The sequence below is a fragment of the Mytilus edulis genome, chromosome 14 (assembly GCF_963676685.1).
Source record: "Mytilus edulis chromosome 14, xbMytEdul2.2, whole genome shotgun sequence".
NCBI classification, from domain to species: domain Eukaryota; kingdom Metazoa; phylum Mollusca; class Bivalvia; order Mytilida; family Mytilidae; genus Mytilus; species Mytilus edulis.
Genome location: NC_092357.1, coordinates 34,757,894 through 34,778,894, shown reverse-complemented (window position 1 = coordinate 34,778,894; position 21,001 = coordinate 34,757,894). Strand labels below are relative to the sequence as shown.

The 21,001-nt window shown below is 32.7% G+C and overlaps 1 protein-coding gene and 1 long non-coding RNA gene across 2 annotated transcripts; one reads left to right on the top strand and one right to left on the bottom strand.

Annotated features, from left to right (window-relative positions):
• Positions 1 to 282: 282 nt before the first annotated feature.
• LOC139503854 (uncharacterized) lies at positions 283 to 7,939 on the top strand. The gene is made up of 3 exons (XR_011659203.1): positions 283 to 434; positions 6,247 to 6,362; positions 7,388 to 7,939. It is a non-coding gene; the product is annotated as an uncharacterized lncRNA (long non-coding RNA).
• Positions 1,094 to 4,697, bottom strand: LOC139503191 (uncharacterized). Its single transcript, XM_071292932.1, has 2 exons — positions 3,578 to 4,697; positions 1,094 to 2,442 (listed from the first exon to the last, which is right to left on the bottom strand). The coding sequence occupies exons 1-2, from the start codon at positions 4,688 to 4,690 to the stop codon at positions 1,627 to 1,629; spliced, it is 1,929 nt and encodes a 642-aa protein (XP_071149033.1). The 5' UTR covers positions 4,691 to 4,697; the 3' UTR covers positions 1,094 to 1,626.
• Positions 7,940 to 21,001: the final 13,062 nt, after the last annotated feature.

Sequence of the window (21,001 nt, the reverse complement as noted above, 5' to 3'; positions counted from 1 at the left end):
GTTTTATTGGACGAATTTTTGGGGTATGTCATAATGAGTATTCCTGGATATATCGATCATTCACCTTCACTAGAATATATTTACGATTTTTTCGATTTAAAAAAAAATCCCCCTTTTTCCCGCAGACATAATTTGCACCAAGATGTCAAAGAAAATATTACAAATCCAATTTTAATGTTCTAATATATGTATTTTATATGAATATTTATTGTCTAATATATATATATCATTAAAATGTTGTCATCATTTATCACTTGGATTTCATAATCGTTTTTTACGATTTGATTAGTGTAACGTTCAGCAGTACTCGGGGTTTTACCGCTGCATACTATGAAAAGTCTGAGCATGCGCACTTTTGCCGCTTGATTTTTGAAAACAGTGAGAAATTTGCAGTGGAAATTTAGCTTGATCCAGATTCCAGAACAAAGAAAAAGGTAAAATAATGATTGCACATTACACCAAATAGGTTCTCCATGATAAAAACAAGTTTGATTGATGAAAATAAAACAGCTGTTACCGTGTTGGGCGCTTCTTTCAAGTCTGTTATACGTGACCGTGTTGAAATATGATACTTTTTCTTCTACTGTCAATATATTGCACTGATACAAGGTATTTTAGCCATAATGTGTGTTATTTGAGTCTATTTATCAAATTGCTTGACTAACTTGTGTTGTTCCTGAAGATATATGCAATTAATAAATATAGAATAAAGGCCTTTTTGTTTTTGATACTGACTTTATCACGGCGAATATCAGGTGAGCCCGAAGGGCGAGCCTGATATTCGCCGTGATAAAGTCAGTATCAAAAACAAAAAGGCCTTTATTCTGTTTATCGGTAATTTATCAAAATTGTAAAAAAAAATAACAAAAATCTGTTTTAATAAGCAAATAACTTTTGGCACTATTTTATTGCGCATTTTTATAAGTAGTGCGTCGCCCATTCATTTGGCGCGTGACGTCAATCAAGTTTAAACTGCCTTGCTGACAAGATGGAAGAAGCTGTCGGAGATTTTTTTCAGAGAAAAACAAGATTTTATCCATTGAACGGTAATGTCATGCAGCACAATATGAATTAAAAAGAAGAAGAGCATCAATGTAAGTGAACATAGCAACCTTTATTCAGTAAATATCACGTTCAAATCCAACAATGCCAAATTTTAACTTTGAGTTGACCTACTTCCCCATCGGCATTTTTGCCTCCAAAATGTACACATGTGACATGTACGGCGATAATATAAAGATAATTTAATTAAGAATTTGAACATTTGCATTAAAAATCAGACGAGAGGCAAACATACTTCCCTTGTTATTGTTTGTATTTACAAAATGGCTAGCCACTATAGGCCATATAGATTTCATCACATTTTTAAAAAGTCTAATAAGGTCACTATTCAAAAAAGCAATGACCCCAATGTTATTTTTAAACGACAGGATAATATTATTATTTAGATAGTCCCCCTCTCCCTCACAAAAAAACAACACAATACAAGTTATTTCAGTGTAAATATAAATAAAAATAAACTTTCTTAACTGGTATTTCATTTTCAATATTCAGTAATTATATAAATTTTTTGCAAATCAACAGAAGTCAGAACTAATATTGGTCCCTAATTATAACACAATTTTTTTATTCATCATCACTGTCAGATTCGATAACAAATTTTCTCTTGCGTTTCAAAGGTTTGGAATAAGAAGGATCATTTTCTTTGTCAGGTTGTGCCATTTGTGGGTTTTGTCCAAAATACATATTGAAAGTGCCACCTTGAATTATAGTACCAGCTGGAAAAAGTTGATTATAGTTCATTTGGCTAGAATTTTTCATTTTCTGTTGAAAATTATTGTTATTGTTACATGTATTTGTATTTGAGCTGTCCATATTATCGGCAACATTTTGTCCATTGTTTTGTACATTAAAAACTGTTTTATCTTGAATTGGAAGAACAGCCGTTTCATTTTCATTAGTTGCAGTATATGGCCGGCATGGTTTATTACAACTTGAGACAGGTGCAGTTTGTTGTTCATTTGGACAAGCTGGTTGTGCAGTGAGAGTTGATACAGTACATTCATTGGTGTTGGTTGAAGTACATGTAGATGATATATTTCGACACAAGATGGACGACATTTTCTTTTGGGTCTTAAGACTGTTTTTGGCATAATTATTCAAGCTTTGAACTGACTTATGGCCAGTGTGTTGCTGTACCGAAGTTATCGGCACACCTTCATCCAATAGTCTTGTAATGGCAGTTTTTCGGCCAGAATGATTGGTCAATTTTTTGTTTTTTTCAACATTTGATTTAGCCACAGCTTGTTTCATTAAATTTTTCAGGGATTTTTCACCCAAAGGTTGATTTTTATACCAATGTTTTGCATTATCAGATCTGTTGACACCTAAATAGAAAGGTGAATCAGGTTGGCAGGTTTCTGTTGGTCTATTGCTACGATACTAAAAAAGAAGAAATATTTATAAGTGGGCATTCATAAAGAATAATTTTAATGGTATTTTTAGATTTTCTGTACTTGTCAGAATTGTTACGATAACACATAATAATGTTTGTACAACAATGATGTGACAAGAAGGAATTTTTTTTTATACTGGGAGCAAAATTGTTTCTTTATTAGTGCTGGTTTTCAACTGTGAGTGTCACAGCTTTCCAAATAAGGATAAAGTTTTTAGGCCAAACAAAAAAGTATAAGTGTTTACTGTTACAACCTGAGAAAAAGAGGGTTGGTAGTGATTTTTTTCCATTCGACTATGTGATCAAAGGTGTTATAAAAGTAATTTGAATCAAAAACAGTAAAAAATAATATGGAAGGGGATAAAAATAAGGTTACAGTAAACACCTTTACATTTTTGGTCTGCACTACATGTATCACAGATCTGCTAGTAATAGAAAAACAACAATGAAAGTTTTCTTGTTTGAATTGTTTTACAATGTCATACGGCGGTGTTTTATAGCTGACTATGCGGTATGGGCTTTGCTCATTGTTGAAGGCGAAGGTTAGGTATAGTTGCTTATGCCTGTGTCATTTGGTCTTTTGTGGACAGTTGTCTCATTTGCAATCATACCACATATATTTTTTTATAATGAATGAAAAGTTTGAAATCTAATCATTGTCAGTTTTCTAAATTTTCTTTTGGTTGCATAATTATATAACATTGAATATAAATGGTTTTCACAAGTTTGTGTCAAACTTCTACAATTGTCAATTCTTCCTGGTTACTGTTTATGTGCTGCATTTATATTTGATTGTAGTACTTCTCAGTTACTGGATAGATTGCAATTTTTCATCAAAGGAGTTATATGTTGATAATAAATGGAGTTTCAAATGTATTGGTTTGAGTAATAGGACGTAGCAACAGGTCATTTCATGTACATGTAATTTCTACTTGATTTAAATTTGATGTTTAATGGATATGGATATTCATTGGATTTTTGTGGTTTACGTGATGACTAGTTGTCTTATTTGTATTCACATAACATATATATTTTTTGTGTTATTTATATTTATGAATGTTTTTTTTTGTATGCATACCTTGGCAAATAATTTTTTTACTGAAATATATTGATAATAATGACCTTTAGATATGTTGATATATGACATTTCCTCTCATCTTCGGGATTGCTCCAGGATTTAGGAGCATATGCTCTTGTATTTTTTGTATTTGAGCCATCTCTTGTTTTAGTTAGTCTTTCATTGTAGCTTAAGCACTGGTTTTCATTTCTGTCAGTTTCCAGTTTCAAATCTCCCCACTTCAATTGTCTATGTTCGTGAGAACCACGTAGTCCGAAATGAATGGTATTCATATACCAAATTGTACTTAACAAACTGTCCGGATCATCAGTACCAAAACCCCCTGATCTGTACAATTCCTCCTCGTCTTCAGACTCCAAAGCTTCTGCAGCATTGGGATGGTTTCCAAGGCCTAGCTGTTTCAAATGCTTTTTTTTAGCGGTTAAGCAATCGCGCGATTTCTTGAATTGGTCATCCCTCATGATATCCAATGGATATTCTTTCATTTTTAGGTGTTTGTTGATCATTGACTGAAAGCCATCAAGACTTCCAGGTTGATATTCTCTTTCAATTTCTTGAATGTCATTATTGTTTTTTACTTTTACTTCTTTCCGAATACCTACAAAAAATTCTTGCAGGTACTGGTCTAACTCGTGCGGTTGCATCGTATGTATTTCTCTAAATTCTGCCTTGACATTTATAAGATATTGTTGGAAAGTTTTAACAGCTGAGTTCATTTTCCTAATGGTATTTGAATTTTCTCTTTGTTCAATAAAAGTTGCCCTTTCATTTTCATCATTTGTAACAAATCTACTGTGAAATTTTGCGTTTTGTTCAGCCATACTGTTGAGATTTTCTTCAGATATATTGCTTAAAAACTTTTCAAAATCACAATTTGGTAGCTCTGAAATTTGTGCTGTAAAACTATCATCAAGGAAATCTAGATCAGGTATTTGTTGGAGTTGTAATGTTTGTGGCTGGGTTTCAGTTTCAGTAATATTGACTTCATTTTCTTTATTTTCATTTGGTTTTATTGGCGAGGGGGTTTTAGCTGGTTTAAAGGTGTAATAATTAATTTGTGGTTGTGTATATTGGACATCAAATTGTGGAACTTCATAGTCATCTTCCAAGTATAATGGGTCAAGATATTCGTTAAAGACGGCAGAGTAGGGATCCATGTTTATGAAAGCAGACGATTTTTTTAGAACGTGACTTACATTTGTACAATACTATTTAGTTTTTTTTAATTATCAGTATTTTTGGTGTTTAATTTTACAGAAAATATCGTTTTCGTATCATGAAGCATTTTATTTAAATACTTTTTTTCTTCGTTGGAAGTAACACGATGTTTCGATTTGTTTACATTAGTTGCGAGAACGACATAACTTTATAGTTCCGGCAAAGCGGTTAATGATATGCGTGACGTAACGCGTTTTCATTGGTTACCAAAAAAAAACATATTCTTCCGCACTACTTTAGCGCATGTCAATTACGAACTGACCCAATAATTTTCATATCAAGGACAGTACACTGATACTGACATTATAAGCGAGTACACATCAAAGGAAAAATGCCCAAATTACCGATAATAAGTAATAACTGTAGAAAGTAAAAAAAAGGGGGAGGGGTGCACAGCCTCAAGTATTTGTTTTCTATCTGTGACAAGAGCTACTATCCCTATATATTAAGTGTCTTTTGCTCTGTTATTTTTTGATAATCATTGAAGCATAAAAGTCTTATCCATGTTATCAATATCAGAAAATGTGAAGCTAAACATCTCAGCACTTTAGTAAGTGTCCCAAATGACACTGTAAACACTTGTGTACGTTTCCTCTTTTGTAGTTTCTTCACATATGTAAGATATCTGGGTCCATTATAAACTCCACACATTTCAAACTTGGCATATTACCAACTCGGCCTATTAATGATAATACTGCATATATCACTGGGGGTTGTCGCTAACATGCCTGAAATATTTGCCACTGGATGTTGAGCAACAAACGATCAATCATTGTATCACTGGGTCTGACATGGAAATAGACAATTGTGCCAATAAAGATGTAAAATATAGGCGTCACAGAAAAAAATTAAGATAGCCATCAAAGTTGTCGTAATGGGACTAGGTCGTTGTAGGAAGGCGTCCCAGAAAAAAATAAAAAACAGCCTTGAAAGTGTCATAATGATTTAGACTAGGATCTACAATGTAGCCTTGAAAGTTGGGTAAAATTTTCTTGTTTTCAGGGTAAAACCAGTTTACAGGTGTAACAAAAGAGTACATAGGGACATCTTTTTTGCTGTACAATTTATAGTATGAAATCTACATATTTATCAATGACGAGCTACATGTACAATCACTTAATATGTGATCAGAAACAATGTTGTAATCAATCATAAAACATATGCATTTTGGAATGCATTTAAATTTGTCACTTTGTTCTCCTAAAGATTTGTTGGACTAACATGCATACATTTTTTTTTATATAAATAAGGCGGTGAATTTTCTCATTTGAATTGTTTCACATTGTCATTTCGGGGCCTTTCATAGCTGGCTATGCGGTATGGGCTTTGCTCATTGTTGAAGGCCGTACGGTTACCTATAAATGTTAGTTTCTGTGTCATTTTGGTCTCTTGTAAAGAGATGTCTCATTGGCAATTATACCACATCTTCTTTTTTATATGAAACAGACAGAAGAATATAAAAGATAATTGAATGTATTTTTAATTTTTTTTCCAGAGTCTTGTACATAAATCCACAGATCCAATGTGTCTGAGGTTGAGGAAATCATTGCAGTAACCATGTAACAGTTAAGCATGCACCAGCTCAAAAATTTGGACCAAGATTTTAAAAAGGTAAACATCAGTTGATCAGCTCTTTTTATGTCCTCCTTAACTGAGTGATATAGTTTAACTCTTGTACTGTAGTACATACATGTACATTGAACTCAAAATTGGATTCTGTTATCTAAAGTTTGCCTAAACCACATGTTATGCAACCAATACACAATGCTTATTATCATAAAACGCAGAGTTTGAATTTGGAGAGCATCTGCTTTACTGTTCTCTAGATACATGTATGTCCTTTAAATAAGTTTGATAAGACCATTTGTGACTCATGGACACATTCTTCTTATATTATTTTATTTATCAAATTATAATTTGTTGATTTTATAGATTGCGTTCATTGGCATATGCTATGAGGTCTTGTAGTATCGATGTACATTCTAAATTTATTAAGGTAGAATCCTTTGCATATCTTAAATTAATTGAAAATTGACAATATTGTGAAACCAAACGTCCTTTATTAATTATTTCGACTCATTATTATTTGTAAAATAACCACTGGTCGCTCCAGAAAATATTATGTCCACTCTCCCCCAGTAAAAGCTCTTTTCTTAAATTTTATTTGGGGGTGGTTGTGTATGAAATACCAAAATGCAAAGGGAGTGTTGTTCTTATTAATTTTAATTCTGTCGGTGCTGGGACTTTTTTTTTTAAAAGGGCTTAGGGCTGTCCCTTAGGGGCGGACATAGTATTTTCTGGAACAGACATAATTTTATTAACACATGTTCAATTTAACAACAAATTTATTTTTTAAATAAGAACAAAGGTTAATCATAAGTTATGAATAATTATATACTGTTGAAATTGTGTTACATTTCTAACATACATCATCAAAATGTGTATAATTGGCAAAGATACAAACATCTCAGTAACAACACAAACTAATTATGAATCTGCAGTTTATTATAGGACCAGCAATAGAAAAAATATTGATTATGTTTAAACACAGGATAATTTTTAAGAACTGCTGTAATTCTATATAAGTTGGGATCAATTGATTTTTTTGTATTTTATAATTTATGATTTTTTTTCAGAGATCTGAAACCAACACAAGACCAGCTGGGTCAATATTCCTAATGCGCCTCCAAATGAGGAACTAATGCGCCATCAAATGAGGAACACAAAAGTTGTGTGTAAACAAAAATTGTCTCTGTAGTGATATTGAACATGTTTCATTTTTAAAAAGTGACTGAGCTTTACCATTTGTGTTGATCTGGACAGTAGAGGATCATATAGTATAAATATGTAAAACTATGGAGTTTTTTAATGTATTCAAAGTATTAAATTTTCAAAGAAATTGTTGTGTGAAAAAAAATCGCACTTCGTATTCCGAAAATTTAACCACATATATGTGAAAATGTCTTAGCTTCGAAACAAGCCATCCTACATATCCAGTGTACTATATTGACTGAGCTAGAGAAGAAAACATTACCAATACCAACTACATGTATGCAGAAACAATTGCGCAAATTGCCCAGCTGATTAGAGGGCAGAAAACAAACATTTGGAATGACATGTACAATGTATACAACCAACACAAGACTAAAATTTAATTTGGAATAAAAATTAAAAATTCAGAAACAAACTATTATTTTTTTTATTGGTTCATGTAGCTACATGTACATTGTAAGAAAAAAGAAGACTTAACTTTTTGATGGGTCTATCATTTTGGTCTCTTGTGGACAGTTGTCTCATTGGCAATCATACCACATCTTCTTTTTTATATTATCTCTAGTTGGTCAATGGAAAAAAAGCAATAGTTATTTGAGTTGAATTTCAGGTATTTTCTTCATTTGGGATATTTTTAGAAGTGTGTATGAATTGTGTAGAATATATATATTTATAAATTAGACAGTCAGATTTTGGGCCAATTTTCCTAGCTTGTAATCGTGTAGTGAATCCAGCTGAATGAATTTTCAGTAAATATAAAGGTAAATGTGGTAGTTTGTTGTAGTTCTGAATAATTCATTAAAAATGGTTTTCCGTCGTCAAAGTGAAACCTACATTCTAGAATTTCTGCCATCATAGTGAAATCTATATTCTAGGCCACTGAAACACTAAACATTCAGAATTTGAAGCACGTACCAAGATGTCATGTTGAAGGCTGTACATGTACCTATAATTGCTAACATCATCAATATTTGATTTTAGGATAGAGGGTTGTCTTATTGCCCATCATACACAATCTCCTTTTTTTGAAAAGTATTATGTGTTAAAAGACAGAAAAGTTGCATTTGTTAAATGGAAATGTGTAATTCTTGTACTTCAGTATTGCAAAAGTTAAAAACTTAAGACTTTATAAACCTTAAACAACTATTTTTGGGAAAACTAGATATTTATACATTTCACACTGAAACCTGCCAAAAAGATTAAAAAAAAAAACTTTTTGACAATTTCATATACAGCTGGCAGTTTGGAAATAGAGTACATATCTGTCCATCTTTCACACATAGAAAAATTTACAACTTAAAATGGGTCAAGAGAAAAAATAAAGACCCTGTTTACATACTTCTTCAATGGAATTGCATTGATTCTATCAATTAAATGAGGACAAGGGACATTTATAGTTGTGCTGTGACGTTGTTACAACGTTTTATGATGGTAATAAATTACGTCACAAATTACGTTGTGCCAACGTTGTGTGGATGGTTGTTAGCACGTGCCTTGGAGTTCACAAAATTACGTTGTACCAACGTAATTTTACTACGTTGTCACAACGATTGTATTACGTTGTCACAACGTAATGTCAACGTTGGATTGTTTACTGGGTTGATGTTGTTCATTGGTATTTTCCCCGTTTGGATATACATGATATATAAATTAGATCGTTGGTTTTCCTGTTCAAATTGTGTACGCTAATAATTGTTGGGTCCTTTATAGCCTGCTGTTTGGTCTGTATCAAAGCCCTGTGTACAAAGCCTTACTTTGACCTGTGCTTGTTATTATCAAGTTGGGAACAACCCTCCCTCAGCATGCTCAGACTAGGGGTCATTTTACTGATGTAGAAAAGAAAATAGAAATACCAAGGATTTGTATAGTTCATCATACAAAACCTTTGAAAACTTAAAATTTTGTACTAAAAAAGAGGAGAGTTACATCATATTTTAAACAACTTTTTCTAAAAGAGGGGTCCAATTATTTTGAATAATATTAAACTGTTAAAGTAAATGTGTTAACATGGTTCAAGTCCAGGAAAATTACAAAATTCTTGGACATGTTTTGACCATTTAATACCAGATAGATATATACTTCTTTGAGAAAATATGAGCCCTTTTGTACAAACAAATATATTATAACTTATATTGATCCCTCAAAAAACATGTAAAAGGGATATTTATAACATTAAGGGGTTGTCCCCAAACTGATTATGATTTGGATGGAGAATTGTCTCATTGTCAGTCACACATACATAGACCAGATTTAATTATTTTTTGGTGAACATGGAAAAAATACTTCAGAAATTAAAGAAATGTCAAAGTACAAGTGAGAAATCAAGCATTAATATTGTCAAAACCTACTATTTTATGTTTACAAAATAAAATTATAATCGCTCGCCTTTACTTTTCAAGCTTCGCCTCAAAAATTTGCAAATTAAATATTTTTTTATTAAAATTTTCAAATCGCTCGCTCGCCCCAAATTTTGGAGTCCACAAATCCGTAGAACAAGAAATTAAATTGGTGTGGCCTAACTTGAAATGGTACTTTCACCGAATAAGTCGTTTGAATGAAAAATGTGAAGCACATGAATGGATAAATTGATTTGTGATGGACCAATTTAGAGGTTTATACATCAAATGGTTTAATCATTTTAACGATCGGGGCTCTACAAATTGGACACTGCCGATTTCCAACATTCATTATTTTATTAGCGCAACCTTCACAACAAGCTCTATGTTGGCATCCTAGGAAAATAACTTCTTTTGGATTATCAAAACACACAATACATAGCGTTCTGTCTTCTTGACTGATTTGAACATGAAATCCTTCCTGTTCATGTTGCTGATGCCTTTGTTCTGTTTCTGATGCTACAGTAAAAAAGATAACAGTACTAGAAACAACAATAAATAAAAGTGCAATGAGAAATACATATACACATATATACATACAAAAGTGCTTCGTAAAAGATCCGTATTTAATTTATAACTTTTTAATATATGAATGCGATGTGAACATCGGTCGAACACAGTTGTCGAATTCAACCTAAACACATAACAATAAGCTCAGAATTAAATATCATAGCCCTGTAGCCCTGCTATAGTGTCTTTCCTTTGAAAAAAACCTACTAGTCAAACATATGAAGCTTGCTGACTCATCGTATTGTCATGTTTTGCTCCTATCTATCATCTTCTCCGAAAAAAAAATGGGAAAAACATGTATAATATATAAAAATGCGACACTATGGTATACTAGGCAAAAAAGAAACGTTACATTGGTTTTTAATTTGAAAATATCACATATATTAATTCAAATATTTTCATGATTAAAACTAGTAACCTGAATGATTTATCTATCAGATTTACTCATTTATGAAAAATATCGGAAATGACGAGACATCATTTTCTGATTTCAAACAAATAACCATATTTTTTTCAAACATTTACCTGTATAGAGTTAAAATCGAGTTGTCCTTTTTATCATTTATTGTGTCGAACAAAAGGTCGCAATGAAAAATTGAAAAAGTTACACGTAAAACAATGAATGCCCCGTCTACGCCAAAAATGAGAGAGAAGCCAAAAATGAGAGAGAACGGACTATTGGGATGTTGACAGCAGGAATGACTCAAGTGCATGTTGCAAATCATTTTAATGTGTCTAGAATGACTATTGCAAGGATTAAGACTCGTCTTAGTGATACTCGATGGAATAGGCAAACATGGAGACAGGTTCTTTTTACCGATGCATCTTAATTCAACTTGAAATTAGGCGACGGCAGAGTCAGGGTCTACCGGAGACGCAATGAACGATTTTCTGATGCGTGCGTGCATGAAACAGATCGGTTTGGTAGTAGCGGAATCATGGTATGTGGCGGAATTACCAGGAACGCACCGGGCTCAAAATCATCGTTGGTAACCAAAATGCAACAAGGTATAGGGATGAAATTCTGGCTCCAGTTGTTCTCCTGTTTCTTCGAAAACATCGTTTCACAGACGTTTTTGGCAGGACAACGCCCGTTGTTACGAGGCACACATTTCGGTGACCTTTTTGGAGAAAAGCAATATTCGTGTGTTGCCTTTGCCAGCAATATCTCCAGATTTATCACTAATTGAATATTTTTGAGACGAACTTTGACGACGTATCAGAAATAGCCAAAATCCACCGGAAACGCTAGCCCAGCTCCGAACAGCACTTTTCAGGGAATGGAACAACATCCCTCAAGATTTTATTCGACGTCTTATTGATTTCATGCGACGGAGGTGTCAGGCGGTCATAAATGCAAGAGGTGGTCATACAAGGTATTGACATGTTAACCCGAAATCTGTACTCGTCCTTTTAAAATTGTCCGAAAATGTGCAATATTGTTATCAATAAAAAAAAAACTGGTTATTGTTCTCTTCAAAATTATGTTAGCTAACTATTCCATTAAATTTTTGTTATCAATTTTTTGTTATAAAAAATATATAAATGATCTTATAAGCATGTAATGTTTCTTTTTTTGCCTAGTATATTTTCCGTCATCCTCCAAAGTGTTAAACATATTAATTTAAAACATTTTACTGATGTGATGATATCGCGTTCACATTTGCTTAACATATTTCAGGGTAATGTTACTTTTTCACACCATTAGCTAAATTTTAAGACAACAGTTTACGATCGTTCGAAATACCAAGCAATTACTTTTCATTCGTATCATAATTTAACCTTTGATAACTATTTACACCACTTGGTCGATGCCACTGATGGTGGACGTTTCTTCCCCGAGGATATCACCAGCCCAGTAGTCAACATTTAGGTGAATATCAATAATATGGTCATTTTTATAAATTGCCTGTTTACAAAACTTTGAATTTTACGTAAAAATAAGGATTTTCTTATCCCAGGCATAGATTACCTTAGCCGTATTTGGCACAACTTTTTAGAATTTTGGATCCTCAATGCTCTTCAACTTTGTACTTGTTTGGCTTTATAAATATTTTGATATGAGCGTCACTGATGAGTCTTATGTAGACGAAACGCGCGTCTGGCGTACTAAATTATAATCCTGGTACCTTTGATAACTATTAAATGAAACCAGGTTGGTTGGATTTTTTATTGAATACTAAACAATCATTTTTTTCTTACAATGGTTTCGATGCCTTTGCATTTTCATCTCAGTTTTCTGTTATACTTTGAAATGGATGTCGAAAAATGCATAGTTTGTAATATAGGACAAATTCGCATTTATACGATACATTATCAATATTTTATGCAATACAGCCATTGCTATCTCGAGCTCTGTAAATCGTGTAATTTTTGTTTATATATCCAAAGCTTCAGAATTTACGTTTAAGTGTAAGTCAATAATTGTTTCAACATGTATTTCTGTGTCGTTTTATAAAATTTGAGACACAAGTATTCTACATGTTTAGTATAGCCACGTTCAACGGCTCAATTATGCGATGAGTTACGTAACTGACCAGTTACATAAAAAATGTAATTACAATTGCAGATAACATAACATTTTACAAGTTGTGGCATACAAAAGTTCCTTTGGCTAGTCATTTAGTATATCAACTTCACGAAAGGAGTGTGTTCTACTGGTTTCATGTAATGTTCACTGCGGGATAGCAGAAATTATTTTCAACAATTATAAATGAATTTCTTCTAAAAAGTTGTTTTTACTCATTTTCTGGCAACATCGATCTTACTTTAAAATGAGAAGCATCAATATTAAAAACGATATTTAAAAATATGCTGTCTTGAAACTGGTTACCAATATTCACCAAAATTCATATAAGATATAGGATTGAAGAATTTATAAAAAATAAGTTTTGGTTTTTAAACTCGACCGATTCAATCATAAACAAATAACATTCCTATAAGGCGTTTAAATCCTTATATTTTTTTTCATTTAATTTCAGATATTGAATTTAATTTCCAGTAACATAACCTTTAATACAAGTAAATTATATATTTGTGTAATTGAATTATCCTGCGGCGTGAATATCCTTTTTGGTTATCGAACTCCATGAAATTTGAAATCGGACAAAAATAGCATTCAGAGATATCATCTTATTATCATTTAATAATGTTTTACATTTTTAACGTAACAGCCATCTTGTTTACATTGATAAGTAACGTCAGGGAACACTTCCGGAGGAAGCCCTCTCGACCAATCGTATAGGCGTATTCCTGAATATGCGTATCCTATAAGAATTATAACGATATACATCCGGTTTGCACAAAATAAAAGATAAAACAACAAAATAATTCTGAAGAGGGGATAAACATTTACAACTCTGGGCTTCTTGAACAAAATTTACAATGCAAGTTTAGAAAATGTAAATGTCTGATCGATTTATTTCAGGCCAATTTCCAGTTATAGTTCATCAGGCTTGCACCCAATTATTTACATCGTCCTTAACTGTATATATTAGTAGTCTGACGTTTTTATCTATTCGAATTGGAAGTTGAAGTATGATGTCCATTATAAACAATGACCATACAAAGGTATGCAGTTATAACATATCTGGACACATTATAATGGGGTGGACTAAAAAGGAAATCAGAAGGTTTGGATTTAATATCCTTGCAAATTAATATAGTTGGTAACTTCACATGTCACAATTGGCGAATTTGTATTTAAAATTCAGTGTAAAACCAATGGTATGATTTAATTTGTAATTGCCAACATTTTAATAGAAAAACTGAATTTGTTTCAAAGTATAATATAATATGTAGAATATAAATATTAAAATATCTAACTAAATGAAACAACAACAAAATTAACAAACAATACTGCATTATAGAAACTGAAGAAGAAAATACAGCAGTCTTAAAATATATAAAATGGATGAATGTGGATAATTGCAATCCTTATAATGTCGATGATTAACCTTTCATATAAGAGCTCAGTTTAGCTTGTTGTCATCGTTTACGTAGGTTATATGTCACCTATTTCATGTATTTGTTTTTAAAATTTACAGCTTACAGCTGTGATTATCTTAATTTTCATTATTGTATATATGTTGAAATGAGTTTATTACTGAGAGTTTAGTTAATTATGCTATTTAATGTATTAATACTTACACATAACTTTAACTGATATGGGGTTACTTTTACCGATTCCAATATCATTTTCTGCAATACATTGATAAATGCCTGTGTGGTGAGGTGTAAGGCCGTTTATTTGACAAACCGAACACGTCGAAGAATCAATTGTAGATTCATGTATGATGTCTTACATGATGATTTCCTCAGTTTCTCCATTTGTAATTGTTACCCAGTAAGCTTTAGTTATGTCAGGACATGCATTTATAGAAGATTCTATTTGAAGGACGCTGCCGCTTCTGCCTGAATATTCTGTCCTGGCTGCTATAACTATTGGTGAGTCTGAAGAGAGACGATAGATAACGCTTTTAATTATAACATGTAACTTGAATATGAAAACTGAAACACTGGAATTACTATCATTTTACTTCGTAATTTTTTCTAAACAGATCACTTCTTGATCAGGAAATGCTTGCTTTTCCAGGGCACATAATTAGAAATTATTATAAATCAAGAAATGTAAAGCTCTGATTACTTTCACGGATTTTGGCTACTCTTTTGGGCCTTTTAGATTATAGCTCTTTATCTTTTATATAAGTTTTTGATTTCAAATATTTTGGCCACGAGCATCACTGAATAGACATGTATTGTCGAAATGCGCATCTGGTGCAGGAAATGTGGTACCGTTAATTTTATATTCATCCGCTGGTTAAATTTAAAAGCTTTGTTGATGCTTTGTTTAAGTTTTCTGTATATTTTCTACACCATGACAAGGCTGTTGTTCTCCTTTTTTTATATACTAGTAGATTAGAACGTTGGTTTTCCTGTTTGTTACTAGTCTCGTTCTTTAACATATAATGGTTTACTGTTTTTGACTTGGATGGAGAGTTGTCTCATTGGTAATCATACCACATCTTCTTATATCTATTGTTAAGAATGTTTGTTAAAAAATAAACCTGTACAAATCTTTCTGGTATGCTGGTTTTAAAAAGTTCCAAGAACCAATCATCAACTAGAGAACTACTGTTATGATCTACATATGTTTTATCAGAAATAGCACGATAGAATGACTCTCTGGTGTTCACCAAGTTGACATGGGAGTTACTAAGGTTTCTATTTATCATACTTAATCTTTCTAATGTTTATTAAATGCATTTTATCCTCACCATCCCCGAACAGCAAAACCAGATTATCCACTTAATTACAGATTTTTTTCTTTATTTACAAATGACTCGAATAAGGAAGGAAACACAATTTTGTGAAACATTTGAGAATACAAATGGAAAGTGTTTAAAACAGAAATCATCCCGTCCAAATTGCAGAAAACACCAAAGGCACCAATGGATCTTCAACATAGCAGAAAAATCTCGCACAAGGAGGCACACTTCAGCTTACCCCTTAACAAAATATTGTAGTATTCAAATAATATGTTCACTATACGACAAGCATGGATTCATTATACAAGAGGGACACAAAATATCAGAGGGAACATTCAAAATCATAGATCGGAAACAAGCTGACAACACCATGGCTTAAACTGAAAAAGACAAACAGACAAATAATAAAACACAAGACACAACTTTGAAAACTAAATACTAAACAACACAAATGCCATCAAAAACTGGAGGTGACGTTATGTGCACCAGAATGTTAAGCATAGCCTGCTCCACATTTGGCACTCGTCGTGTTGATCATGTTGTTACAAACCCGGCAAATAGTCTGACTAGGTAACGGGAATGCAGTGACGACATAGGGAATATATCCAATATCATATGTGAAGCGGATATTCAATATAATTGCATAAATATCATATTCAAATGATTTGTATCGTGTCTCTATAAATATACTACTTTCTTGATAAAAAATTCAACTTTTGTGAATACAATTATAATATAGAAAATTTTGGTTCTGTTGTAAGGGATTTAGTTGTGACGTTATTTATGTTATGACGTCTTATTCAATGTTAACAAAGAAACTCTCCCATCAGGTAACGGTTTTTTTTATAACAATCAACTTTTAAAAATGAATTAGTATTGAGTGCCTTTCTTAGACTGATAAATATGAATTTTATTCAAAGTCTCATTCAAACAAGACCGGAAACGGGAGAAGATTTCTGCGCAGATCCGAAAATTCAAAAACGCGACAAAAAAAATTTTGAACGATTTTGAGTGCATTAGTACAATGAAAAATTCGGGAAATTTTCCCAATTTTTTTTTTTATTGAATTTTCTACTGTAATAGGGGACTTCGTCCCCATAATAAATATTAAATATATTTTGCTAGTTTCATGAAGTGTCCTTATTTGGAGAAAGACGAAGAAGATGGAGAGATACGAAACAGAATAAATTATCAGCAATACAAGATCAACAAAACAGATTTCTTTAAATAAAATCTATCCTCGTCTACAATTTTGGTAAGTGTTTTTTTTTTATTGATTCTGCAAATAGAACAAGGAGGCCACACAGGCTCTTTTGAACCTCTAGTGATATTCAACCTCTAGTGATATTCAACCTCTAGTGATATTCACTAGAGTAATGGTGTTATATTAAAAGTGTCTAAGACATAATCTTAATGATTTAAAAATAAAATAGTGTTTGTTATACTTACACTGGACAGTGATGCTTATTTCTTCAGATGTAGCTCTTCCTAGTTCATTTATTGCAACGCAAATGTATTTTCCAGCGTCTGTATATAACAGATCGTCAATATGTAGACTTCCGTTATCACACGTCAAATTAACTGTGTATCTAGAATCTGACAGATTAATGTCCTTCCATTCATTTTTTACAAATTTTTGCCATTTGATAATTGGTTCAGGACAGGCCTTGATGTTGCATTCTAGTATAATTTCGAAATTGATTTCCCCTGTGTACTCTTTATCGACACATTTTATGGTTGGTGGAACTGTAAGTACAAAGATATTAATTGCCTGATCATTATTTAACACCACTGCCTAAATCTGTCATATTTCGATTCTATCAACTAGATTTTAAGTCTGGTCTGTATTAATTTTGTAAAGTATCAACATGTTAAGTATGAGTCCCTGCAATACAGGTCATTTGGTTCCTCGTTTCAAAAATAAACTAGAGATAACTAGAGATAAAGAATACTAAAGATACAGGTAAGTCGGCCTCATATCTTGGCTTGCATCTAGAAAAGAGCGACGAAAGATACCAAAGGGACAGTCAAACTCTTAAATCTAAAACAAACTGACAACGCCATGGCTAAAAATGAAAAAGACAAACAGAAAAACAATAGTACACATGACACAACATAGAAAACTAAAAAATAAACAACACGAACCCCACCAAAAACTAGGGGTGATCTCAGGTGCTCCGGAAGGGTAAGCAGATCCTGCTCCACATGTGGTACCCGTCGTGTTGATTATGTGGTTACAAATCTGGTTAATAGTCTAATTCGGTAGGTCACATTCATGAAAGGGAAGGGGATTGTAGTTACGACGTAAGGAACATATCCGATATCATTTGTGAAACGGTTATTCCATAACGGTCAACCAACTCGTGATGGCGTCCGTAAAATTTACGAAGGGATGATTTCAACTGCACCATTTGGAACTCTTGGTTTAATAGCTACCTTGTGAGCAGTAACCCTCTATCAAGAAAATCATGATAGGAAATGCAAGCACGGGAATATCGTATCAATTGGGAGATATATACCCCGTATGCAGGTGCTGCAGGAATGTTGCTACAATTGGAAAGCTGAAATCATCTCTTTTGTCGTAAAGTTTTGTTTTCAACCGACCCTCATTGTCAATTTCTAGATGTAAGTCAAGATATGAAGCCGACTTAGAAATTGACAATGAGGGTCGGTTGGTAACAAAACTTTACGACAAAAGAGATGATGTTCTTTATAAAGGGTTGCTGCTCACAAGGAAGAGTTCCAAATGGTGAAGTTGAAATCATCCCTTCGTACATTTTACGGACGCCATCACGAGTTGGTTGACCGTATGGAATAACCGTTTCACAAATGATATCGGATATCTTCCTTGCGTCGTAACTACAATCCCCTTCCCTTTCATGAATGTGACCTACCGAATTAGAATATTTACCGGATTTATTATCACATAAGCAACACGACGGGTGCCACATGTAGAGCAGTATCTGCTTACCCTTTCGGAGCACATGAGATCACCCCTAGTTTTTGGTGGGGTTCGTGTTGTTTATTTTTTAGTTTTCTATGTTGTGTCATGTGTACTATTGTTTTTCTGTTTGTCTTTTTCATTTTTAGCCATGGCGTTGTCAATTTTTTTACGATTTATGTGTTTGACCCGTATATTTCGTCCCTCTTTACATATTTTGTAATTTTATGCATATTCATATAATAAAATTTCATTATTTGGGGGGCATTTCTTGAGACTGTACACTTAGTTATATAAAGACAAAGGGATCGTTCTCTGGTAGATAGTTGTATATAATGTCTTTATTTCTATAAAAATTAAAACGAAGAGACAAACAACAGATCACGAACACTTTATAGAAGACTTAAAATTAATCAATATCAACCCGAGGGGTAGTCAAACTCTTCTACTTTATTAACTATATTTACTTTAGTCTTTGACATTATCTCACTATGATAATTCCAGAAACAAACAATTGCAAGTAAATATGTTCTATATTTATGAGTAAAGTCAGGTTATATACCTGAAGTACTTACACAAAACCTGGACAGATATGTCTTTACTTTTACCAGTTCCATGTTCATTTGTTGCAAAACACTGATATGTTCCTGTATCTGAAGGTTTCAGATTTTGTATCGTAAAGACTGGTGTTAAAGAAGATTCTTGACTATATCTGGGAAGTGACATATTAAGTGTTTTCATCTTGCCGGCTACTATCTTTTTCCAATTAACTTGTTTTAGAATGCCGTTTCTTTTAACGGTACAGGTAATTGTTAAATCATCACCAGCCTTTGCTTTGTATTTCCTGTTTGTCAACTTAACTTTTGGTGCAACTATGAAGAATATTGATAAAACATATTTAATGAAAACAAACCTTGTATATAAATTATTTGTCTTTTTTGTCAATTGTTTCAAAAAACAAACAACCAAAGATCATCCCGAAATAAGCCACAGTTGTTTTTCAAAATGTATACACGTATGGCCATGTGATATGTAAATATGCAGCTATGTCTATTCAGAAGTGCAATGATTTATCAAATGATTGTATACATGTACGTAGGCCGTGAATAAATGCTCTTTAACTTCGTTCATGTTTTTTTTATTAGATAAATCAATCTAATTTTAATGAAAAAAATGATAAATGAATGATAACCTTTCCTCACTGTGAATTAAAGAAACACATTGCTACTGGTGGCTTCCTTTTTTTCCGTCTTTACATCATCTCTTAAATGATGGCAATGAAAAATCTGGGAACATTACATAACACAGTTATTCTTCCGTTAAGTTGTTGATTTAAGTTGCTTATTAAGACGTGCATTTTTTTTATTATCTTGCATGTTGTTGGGCCGCTTTCTTATTGAAGTTTTATTAAATTTGAAGGACCCAAATCTATGATGGGTTCCAGATCTATGGCAAAAGTCTGCAAATTCCTAATCTATGGTTAATTATGCCACAAACGCGGAACAAATCACACATTTATGGCAGTATTTTAAATTGATTTGGATACTACGTAGTTTTCCGTCAAAATTAAATAACGTCATTTAACGTTTAAGATGACGCTGACGACGACGGTTTTATCATAAAAAACGAAAATAAAAAGATCGAAAAGCACAAAGTTAGTAAGGATCCATAAGAATCAACAAATTATAATTCAGAATTATGTTTTTTTGCTCTTTTTTTTCTTCTTCTCGTGTTGCTGGTGTTACCAATACCCTTTATTGTACGAGCTTTTATCGTGCATTTGAATTTGCTGTTTTATGTATATATGCTATTGTTTGTATTCCCATGATCTCTTTAATTTTCTGTTAGAAGTAACACATCATAAAAAAAATTGTTAGCTATATATAGACCTTCTCAAATTCAAACTGACCATTATTCCGTGCGTTCATTGTGTATCGTGCGTGTTGCGTGCGTGCATCGTACGTGTACCAATCGTGCGTTCATCATTCATCGTTCCGTGTATTTTCTGTGTAACGTGCGTGCATCGTGTTTTCTTAATCGTGTATCGTGCGTGTATCGTGCGCTCATCAATCATTCATTCTTAACCGTGTACCGTGCGTGTATCGTGCGTTCATCAATCATTCATTCTTAACCGTGTATCGTGCGTTCGTCAGTCGTGTATAATTATGTATATCAGATAACATGCATTTGTCAAACGTTCATCTCTAATTGTGTAACGTTCATACATTGTGGATTTGATATGATAGTCGGTTACAGAGCTCACCAAAGCTTATATTTTTTCTCACGGTTAAAGTATATACATATATAGATATACATACCAGTCTAAATTGAAAACTACGTTAAAACCTATGATTGCGTTGGATA

Excerpts from the sequence above, each read along its gene's own strand:
- LOC139503191 (XM_071292932.1), bottom strand. The coding sequence starts at position 4,690 with ATGGATCCCTACTCTGCCGTCTTTAACGAATATCTTGACCCATTATAC. Across the intron at positions 2,443-3,577 it reads ATATATCAACATATCTAAAG|TATCGTAGCAATAGACCAAC; the intron begins GTCATTATTATC and ends CTTCTTTTTTAG.